This window comes from Haliotis rubra, unplaced genomic scaffold, assembly GCF_003918875.1.
Source record: "Haliotis rubra isolate DU_JTF1 unplaced genomic scaffold, ASM391887v1 Scf1449, whole genome shotgun sequence".
Classification (NCBI taxonomy): Eukaryota; Metazoa; Mollusca; class Gastropoda; order Lepetellida; family Haliotidae; genus Haliotis; species Haliotis rubra.
Window position 1 is genome coordinate 124,938 of NW_025765391.1, and position 10,340 is coordinate 135,277.

General features: G+C 41.2%; 1 protein-coding gene across 1 annotated transcript; it reads left to right on the forward strand.

Moving 5' to 3' along the window:
- Nucleotides 1-299: 299 nt before the first annotated feature.
- LOC124269419 lies at nt 300-9,784 on the forward strand. Its single transcript, XM_046704424.1, has 6 exons — nt 300-383; nt 4,221-4,269; nt 6,388-6,568; nt 6,809-6,963; nt 8,142-8,228; nt 9,471-9,784. The coding sequence occupies exons 1-6, from the start codon at nt 327-329 to the stop codon at nt 9,698-9,700; spliced, it is 759 nt and encodes a 252-aa protein (XP_046560380.1). The 5' UTR covers nt 300-326; the 3' UTR covers nt 9,701-9,784.
- The last annotated feature ends 556 nt before the right edge of the window (nt 9,785-10,340 follow it).

Genomic DNA, 10,340 nt, shown 5'->3' on the forward strand with positions numbered 1-10,340 from the left:
GGAATATTGCTGAGTGCGGCGTGAAACTAAACTCACTCACTCACTCACTATAACGATAGTTATATGCAGCTAATGTATATCCAAATAAATGCCAATATCTACTACTAAATGAGTATGCGTGAACGTGTCAAACTGGTATATAATGGGAAAACTTGTATGAAAATGATAGCCAGAGCTTCTCAGCGCACTGCCCTATTTTACAGCACAAAGTTCATAATTATACATGTGATTGCCAGAAGTAACCTAGAACAAGCTATGTATGTCAACCTTATCTTTGAGAGATATACATGTACATGTATATAGTGTGGAGAAGGCCAGGTTCTAACATGGCTCACATTACGACTGTTGTGTTCGCCATAGTCAGTACCGCTGCTGTTTATGGCGTGAGTGTTTCTTGCTCTGTCTTGCCCTCCCCCAAATACTATGTTTTCTTTGTGCAAAGACGGCACCACTCCTGCTTGTGGCGTTCCATTTATCGTTCTACAGGCACTGTTACTCGGAAAAGCGCACCACTGTCGTACCACAGTTTACCTAATTAGGTGCCACTGTGCAAATCAGCATTTTACATTTACTTCGTAAATTGATTCATAAAGACATGCTCTGTCATCGTATCGCATGGTTACAATCACTGGAATGTCTGGTCCAGACTCGATTTGGTTATAACAACATCGTACAGCTGTAATACAGCTGAAACAAATATATGCTCATGATAGCTTCACAGCTGTACAATCGACTCTGCTTTTAGCAGAGATTTCTTATGTATGTGGAAAGGGTTTTGTCGCTTCTATTCACAGTGTGACTACACGGTTACATTAAGAAAGTGGGAAATATGTAACATATGTTACATTTGGAATACACGTTCTCAGTAAATTAGAGAATCGGGGCTCTGGCTGTCATTTTCATACAAGTTTTCCCATTATATACTAGCTTGACACGTTCACGCATACTCATTTAGTAGTAGATATTGGCATTTATTTGGATATACATTAGCTGGATAAATCTATGGTTATAGTGAGTGAGTGAGTTCAATTTTACGCCGCACTCAGCAATATTCCAGCTATATGGCTGCGGTCTGTAAATGATCGAGTCTGGACCAGACAATCCAGTGATCAATAGCATGAGCATTGATCTGCACAATTAGGAACCGATGACATACTACGGTTATAACGAAAGCAAAGGGCCCACCAGTTTCAGTTTGTTATAAACTTAGTTTGATGACATGTGTCAACCACGTGTCGAATCCACGATCATTGTTTTTGGCATGCCTAAGGCACGCCACTCTGAACAGTAAATTGCATCGTCACAGACAAAGGCCATGCTTGTTGTTTGTTTGGATCAGACAATCCAGTGACTGTCATGAGCGTCGAACTACTACAATGTATCAACTAAGTCAATGACCCTGACCACCCGCCTCTTACGACAAGCAGGGGTTACTGAAAGCTAATCCTAACCGTTGCCGTTTTAGAACAAAGTGACTGACATGTAGTACGGATGTGTGGATGATAAGAGTCCTATCCGGGATTCTGTGATCTAACCCACTCAGCCTCCTGGGCTCCTAAAAATGGGCGTCTGACAACTAGCAGACAGACATACTCAGAGAGTGCGGGTTTGAATCCCGGATGGGACTCAGCCCCCCAAAAGCACGAGAATCTGTACTTTACTGAGAAAGTGTAATCCTAAATATGGCATATGTTACTGCAATATTGACTGTGTCGACGTCTCTCGTGTGCCCTCGTACGTCATATATGACCTTGGAATTAATCGCCCTACAAATAAGTCGACCACAGGTCGCAGTCATTTTTACTTCTTCCTCTACATTCGAAGGACAAGATTTGGTGATAATCCTGTTTGACCTCTATATGATGAAATTAATTATTATATCTTCTAGGAACTGTCAAAAACGTTATCCCCTTGTTTACGACTAATAGCCTGTTCGTTTTAACACTTGCATCATTAAGACATAAAAAAATGGGATTCTTTGCTCATGTGAAAAACGAACATGTGACAAAAGGGCTCACGGAAGTAGAGCGACTAACGGGATCGGGTGGTCAGGCTCGTTGACTTGGTTGACACATGTCATCGTATCCCAGTTGTGTAGATCCTGATCACTCGATTCTCTGGTCCAGACTCGATTATTTACAGACCGCCGTCATATAGCTGGAATATTGCGGAATGCGGCGTTAAAAAACAAGCAAAAACAAAACGTAACAGGTGTGTAAACTTGGATCTCAGTTAATTCTCATTGACAATACAGTTAACGATAAACGGTAGATGTAGTCCCCAAGGTAACTCCATACTGTCGTTACTCTGATTTAATACACTATGATGTTGTAGTGGATGATAAACACTTAACGATAAACGGCAGATGTAGTCACTAAGGTACCTTCATACTGTCACTACTCTGTTTTAATACATGTTGTAGTGGACTAAAACAGTTAACGATAAACGATTATAGATACAGTCACCACGGTATCTTCATACTGTCGCTACTCTGTTTTAATACATGTTGTAGTGGACGATAAACGGTAGATGTAGTCACCACGGTATCTTCATACTGTCGCTACTCTGTTTTAATACATGTTGTAGTGGATGATAAACACTTAACGATAAACGGTAGATGTAGTCACCACGGTATCTTCATACTGTCACTACTCTGTTTTAATACATGTTATAGTGGACTAAAACAGTTAACGATAAACGATTATAGATACAGTCACCACGGTATCTTCATACTGTCGCTACTCTGTTTTAATACATGTTGTAGTGGACGATAAACGGTAGATGTAGTCACCACGGTATCTTCATACTGTCGCTACTCTGTTTTAATACATGTTGTAGTGGACTATAAACAGTTAACGAAAAACGGTAGATGTAGTCACCACGGTATCTTCATACTGTCACTACTCTGTTTTAATACATGTTGTAGTGGACTAAAACAGTTAACGATAAACGATTATAGATACAGTCACCACGGTATCTTCATACTGTCGCTACTCTGTTTTAATACATGTTGTAGTGGACGATAAACGGTAGATGTAGTCACCACGGTATCTTCATACCGTCGCTACTCTGTTTTAATACATGTTGTAGTGGACTATAAACAGTTAACGATAAACGGTAGATGTAGTCACCACGGTATCTTCATACTGTCACTACTCTGTTTTAATACATGTTATAGTGGACTATAAACAGTTAACGATAAACGGTAGATGTAGTCACCACGGTATCTTCATACCGTCGCTACTCTGTTTTAATACATGTTGTAGTGGACTATAAACAGTTAACGATAAACGGTAGATGTAGTCACCACGGTATCTTCATACTGTCACTACTCTGTTTTAATACATGTTATAGTGGACTATAAACAGTTAACGATAAACGGTAGATGTAGTCACCACGGTATCTTCATACTGTCGCTACTCTGTTTTAATACATGTTGTAGTGGACGATAAACGGTAGATGTAGTCACCACGGTATCTTCATACTGTCGCTACTCTGTTTTAATACATGCTGTAGTGGACGATAAACAGTTAACGATAAACGGTAGATGTAGTCACTACGGTATCTTCATACTGTCACTACTCTGTTTTAATACATGTTGTAGTGGACTATAAACAGTTAACGATAAACGGTAGATGTAGTCACCACGGTATCTTCATACTGTCGCTACTCTGTTTTAATACATGTTGTAGTGGACTATAAACAGTTAACGATAAACGGTAGATGTAGTCACTACGGTATCTTCATACTGTCATTACTCTGTTTTAATACATGTTATAGTGGACTATAAACAGTTAACGATAAACGGTAGATGTAGTCACTACGGTACCTCCATACTGTCACTACTCTGATTTAATACATGTTATATTGGACTATAAACAGTTAACGATAAACGGTAGATGTAGTCACTACGGTACCTCCATACTGTCACTACTCTGATTTAATACATGTTATATTGGACTATAAACAGTTAACGATAAACGGTAGATGTAGTCACTACGGTACCTTCATACTGTCACTACTCTGTTTTAATACATGTTATAGTGGACGATAAACAGTTAACGATAAACGGTAGATGTAGTCACTGCGGTATATCCATACTGTCGCTACTCTGTTTTAATACATGTTGTAGTGGACGATAAACAGTTAACGATAAACGGTAGATGTAGTCACTAAGGTACCTCCATACTGTCGCTACTCTGTTTTAATACATGTTGTAGTGGACACCCCTGGGTATTGGAGTAGCATATGAAGATTATGGATTTGGAAGTGAGTATTTCCCCATGTATAATACCTTACTGGTTTTACGTAACGAATACTTTTATTCGGCGAATTGTTTCAAGAGGATAATAATTTGGTACATGTTATACGCCTCAGTCAGCATTCTCTAACGGTATGGCGAAGCATTTTTCACTTCGGTGCATAGAAGCAGTGGGGTAGCCTAGTTGTTTAAGCGATCGCTCGTCACGCTGAAGACTCGGGATCGATTCCCTACATGGGCACATTGTGTGAAGCCCATTTCTGGTGTCCCCGCCGTTATATTGCTAGAATATTGCTAAAAGCGGCGTAAAACCCAACTCACTCACTCACTCGGGGCATAATTTATGTTATACCAAACCACCCTGACTTTCCCAGTTACATTTCCCCACGCACACACAACAAAGGATTTTATCGTGGCTCCTTACTGGACTTGATGATATCCTTTGTCGTATGCAGCAATTGACTTCCAATGAATCCTCGACTCCTGAGAGTCTCTAGGACTTCAGTCCTGCCTCACAACGAAGCATATGCGATACATGTGGTCTCACCTTAGGCAAGCGAGTTTATTCACAGTTGCCTCTGTTCAATCAATCAATCAATCTATATTTACAGCACTGCAGAGGCCGTAGGCCTATAGTACATTTTACATACATACAGTAGCAGAGGGTGCAATATAAAAGAATATATAGTAAATAATATCACATCTGTAATGCAAAGGATCTCATATTCACGGCATGGTGTATATACATTGCGAGTTATTGTGTGGCTGTTTGATTTTGGGATGCCTTGAGGGTATAGAATTTGTCTTTTCGGGGGTTCAAGTAGAAATATTTCTTTATGTATTCTTTTCTGATATTTGCATACAATGGACAAACAAGCAAGAAGTGATATTCATCTTCTACCTCCTGATAAGTACAATATTTACACAATCGTTTTTCCCGTGGTATCTCTAAATGCCTACCTTTTTCTATTAGAAGATCATGGGAACTACATCTGAAACGGGCTAATGCTGTTCTGAATTTCTTAACATTAATGTCTAGATAAAAAAAATTGTGTTTAAAACAGGAATAATGGTTTAACTTAATGTGTAAACGTAGTGAAAAATGCCACTTTTGAAAATACATATCTTGTAGCTTTTGTGTTAAATCATATATAAAATGCTCTGGTGCTGTTACATTTTGTTCTCTCAAGATGTAATCATAGCCGCAAGACTGAAGTATCTTTCTGACACCAGAGGTCCAGTTATTTTTACCTCTATCATCGTAAAGCATCATAATGTTATAACATGTTTTGGGGAATCTGGTGCTGGGCATTTTAAGCAATCTGTTCACCCAGCAGAAAATGGGTACCCGACTATTAACCTTCTAGCGCCTCACAGATTCAGCTTGGGTTATCTGGGGAAATAATAATCAGATTGTGCGCTTTTAGCTGGATATGAGACCTGGAAAGGCGCACTATAAATATTCATATATATTAATTATTATGTCCAACTTGATTTTCTGGTCCATAAAACACTTGATTGTCTGGTTTGGTTACAGACCGCCGTGGCAGGGTACGGCGAACACTGGTGTTTCATGCATATCATTTTCACAGCTGTTTGGTCCATTACACAAGACGGAATGTGTTTTTGAGGATAGCCAAGACGAGGAATTCGTTTGGACTGACGTTATACCTTTATCATTAACAAGGTCCTATATCTATCTATAAGTGTCACAGCGCAGCTGCAATACCATAAACCGCGGGATCTCATAAGAACATCGGTGTTTTGTACCAGTGAGTCAGTGCAGTTTCACGCCGCTTTTAGCAATATCCCAGAAATATCACGAAAAGAGACCTGAAATGGGTTTCACACATTGTACCCCACCCGGGTCTTTGGTCTGACTAGCGAACGCATTTATCCACTAGGCTAACCCCCCGCCGTCGAGCCTTGTCAATCGCATTACTTTAATCTCGTAAATTTCATTACTTTAGGCAATTTCTCAATGACTAGTACCGTTGTTTGTTTACTGCAAAAATACAAACCCTTTACGACGGAAGCAAATGATGCAGTTTGGGGCATCAACGTAACATACCAACAAATACTATCACCTTATTAAACTTGTATTCATACCTTCCTTGCAATTTTAGAAAACGTCCTGCTGTGTTACGGTGGATACGGGGTAACGGATACGGTGGCCCGTGACTGGGCCGACCGGCTGGTGACTCACTCCGATCTCAAGGGTCTGGCAGTGGGGAAGGTCTATGCAGTGAAGGGACCTCAGGATTCCTTGTACAACGCCAAGGAGATTTCAAACTCCAAGCTGGTACAGTGAGTAGCAACACCAACGTCCTGTCCTTAACGTGTGAGTGAGTGAGTTTAGGTTTACGCCGCTGTCACCAATATTCCAGCAATATTCTGGCGGGGAACACCAGAAACGGGCTGCGCCAATTTTTACCCATATGGGGAATCGATCCCGAGTCTTTGGCGTGACGAACAAACGCTTTAACCACTCGCATTACGAAAGGCCATCGAGTTTGAAATGTGTTTCGAGTGTCTCGTCTTTTGCAGGCACCTGCTGACGCACCAGAGGCCAGGCTTTGTCGCTGTGGTGGCCCATTCCAGTGGAGCGTTTGTAGCCAATGAATTCTTCAGTCAGCTGGCAGCCAATGACATAAACAGACAGTTTGATCAGAAAATATTTTACTACAATTTGGATGGTGCTGGTAACATCGCAACAACGTTTTCATTTTTCGTGCTAATAAAAGAATTCATTCGTGAAAGCTGTGTGATTCTGGAAGTAGACGAGTCGCGAATCGTGCCCCGTTCACAGCGGACATTTTATCAATTATTCTTCTGTCTTTGCGCAAAGAAATTAGCAACATGTTTGACACACCACGATGTTTTGTATTTATACAAAGTGAAATCTTATAGATATAACAGGGGATTCTTTGACCAAAGTACTTTTCAGACACATGCATTCTCATTGCATATTTGTTTGTGTTGCTCATGTGCTGCTCAGGTGACGAGTGAAATTATAGCATTATTTTATTATTTGTGTTCATGTAATTTTATACTACAGATATCAGTATCGTTTTGTATCATGACCTTTCGATAGACACGTATTGTGACACAGATTATTACGATGATGATTTGTGTGTTTGTTGTTTAACGCCACACTCAGCAATATTTCAGCTATAAATAATCGAGTCCGGACCAGACAATCCAGTGATCAACAGCATGACAATATGCATCGATCTAGGTAATTGGGATGCTATGACATGTGTCAGTCAAATCAGCGAGCCTGACCACCCGATCCCGTCAGTCGCCTCTTACGACAAGCACGGGCTACTGAAGATCAATTCTAACCCGGATCTTCACTGGCTGAACACTTGGTGGTGAACCATTTGTGCTGTACACATCAAGAGAATAGCTGATGTAAAGACACGGATGACTTGTCTCCAGTTGTGATCACCTCCGATCTCTGTCCTCGTACAGGAGGTCTAGGGTGCCGTTCCACTAACCGATCTTATCTAAGATCAATCCTAGCAAGTTACGCCAATTTTACAATCGTCTCAGCTGAAAGTTACACCCGTTCCACTAACCGTTCTTAGGCCGATCGTAGCCGGTCCCGATCTTACGATCCGATCTAAGCTTAGATCGAGACTCTTTGGTGAGAGATAGAGAAATGCGAGGCACGAGTTATCTCCTTTTGCATAGTCTAGCGGACGATGGAAGTAGTTTTGGAACAAAGTGAAAACGTGGAGAAAAAACCTCGAGAAAAATATCAGGGTAGTGGAACAGCACCCTGGAGAATAATAAATTCAGCAACTTATACAATGTTTTACATAAGCGTTAGAAACTGTTATTGCTTTGGATAATACACAATGTTTCTATTTTGCAGGAGGACCTTATGGTAATGCCCTATCTATGTTGAGAAAGGAATATTTTGTGTATGCAAGGATGGGATCTGTGTTCTCCATGAATGCCAGTTAGTACCACGACTGACAAGATTGCCGTTAATTAAGTTACTAGCTGATAAGTGGTGGTGGTGGTGGAATTGCGTTTAACGTCGTGCTTGAGAATATTTCGCTCATATGACGACGTGCATGCGTGTGTATGTGTATGTGCGGCTGCTTGTACTAGCCCGGACTTAAGCTGGTTTTATAGTGCTAGCCCACTGAGATACCATGCCGCAGTGAAGCATGAATACCCCACTCAGACACATTATACTGACTCCGAGCCGACCAGTCCTTGTTGTACCCATTAATGTCGAGCGCCAGGCAGGGACCAACAAGTATCATATTTCAACGTCTTTTGGTATGACGCGGCCGGGGATCGAACCCGCGACCTTCCGCTCTCCGGGCGGACGCTCTAACCACTACACCACGGAGGCGGTCAGCTGATAAGTTAGGCTGATAATGTTTCCGTTGTTCATGTGGTAATAACAGTTTGTATTCAGTGATAATATTACTTCCTGTAGTGCAATGTACAGGTGGAGCACAGTGGTGTAGTGGTTAGCATGCTGGCCTCTCACGCCAAAGCCCCGGGTTCGAATCCCGGTGGAGACACAAAAAAAAATGTGACCTGGGTCTCATACTGTGTTGTGACCCTGGGCAAGGCACTTCGTCCACATTGCATTCAGTCCACCCAGCTGTTTAAAATGGGTACCTGAAAAGCGGATGTACGGACCTATACGGTCGCGCTTAGTAGCAGCTTTGAAAGTAGAAATCCGTCAGGGTAATAATGTAACGCCAGAGAACAGCATCGCTTTGGATTCTAGGCGCACAAATTAGCATTATTATTATTATTACATATTGGGTTCTCATGAAAGCAGTCTGGGGCATCAACGTAACATACCAACAAATACTATCATCTTATAAAACCTGTATTCAGGTGTTTTGTGTTTGGTAAAAAATTGATATTGTAATTGGAACTGGCTACATGTCATGTAACAAGATACACAATAAACTACGTTAACAGCGAACAGGCATATAACGAACAGGCATATAACGAACTGTTAGATAAGGCGAACCTCCATGTATTTGTATACTTTAGTCGAAATGCGTAAAGTTATGGTTCTCATTTATAGCAAAACTCTTTCGTTTTTAGTACGTTTTGATAATCAACTTTTCTTTGTAAATAAGTGAATAGATATTGTAATACTTGTTCTCTTGAAGTATTGGGATAGCATAGGGAAACAGGGTTTAAATTGGTTAAACCCAATCTTCAGATTCGATGAAGTCCCATGGCCGAGGCGATCAGCTTATAGAGCTGGACGGGAGTGAATCCCACTGTCAGAACAGCCGGTGCCTCCACGACGTGATGATCATCCACCACCCCTGGAGCCCCACCTACTTCGACGTGGGCCGCGACTACAGCCTGTTTGCACTGGGAGACAGAGAAGTCCAGTCGGCATACCTTTCTCACACAGTGTCCCTCCTGTCTGCGATGAGAGACTGAACTACTAAATATACAGTCAATAAACAACGATTGATTACACACGAGTGGTTATTTATAATTCTAAGATGCTTCGCTAAAAGATCAAAGGCGTCGACAGTACTTTATCAGGCGATAAAGTTCACTTTTTGCATGACGTCACAATGTATTGACGTCACAACGCCATTCTCGTCTGCCCCCTCGTAATCAAACGTACCCAGTTGTCATCGCCTCGTACACTACTCCGCAGCATACCATTTCTTGGTTTGCAGTTGCTTCGCTCAGCTAACATCACTGGTGGAAAGATTACGTTTATGTTTTTCGACGGATAATATATCTCGGATCGACTCGCAATTAAACAGCGACACGGCAACGTTCGCAATGTTTACATTCACACAATGCATCGTGGGATGTCGCGCGTCTAGTCAGCTTCATCTACTACTCAAAACAAGTTAAGGGTCAAAACTTTTAATGGCCATAACTACAAATATAAATAACAGTAAAATGTAGCGATCATATAACAACTCGAGCCAACATTTCATGATAACCATAACGGGAGACAAAAACAGCAGGAATGTCAGTGATTGCTGATCAATAAGGTCAAAGTGACCTACTGGCAGAAGTAAAAATTCAAACGCCAACATTGGACTAATAACGGATGTTA

Bases quoted from the DNA above. Each gene is read 5' to 3' on its own strand.
- LOC124269419 (XM_046704424.1), top strand. From the start codon at position 327: ATGGCTCACATTACGACTGTTGTGTTCGCCATAGTCAGTACCGCTGCT. The intron at 384-4,220 runs GTGAGTGTTTCT...TACATGTTGTAG, and splicing joins GTACCGCTGCTGTTTATGGC to TGGACACCCCTGGGTATTGG. The intron at 4,270-6,387 runs GTGAGTATTTCC...TTGCAATTTTAG, and splicing joins TGAAGATTATGGATTTGGAA to AAAACGTCCTGCTGTGTTAC.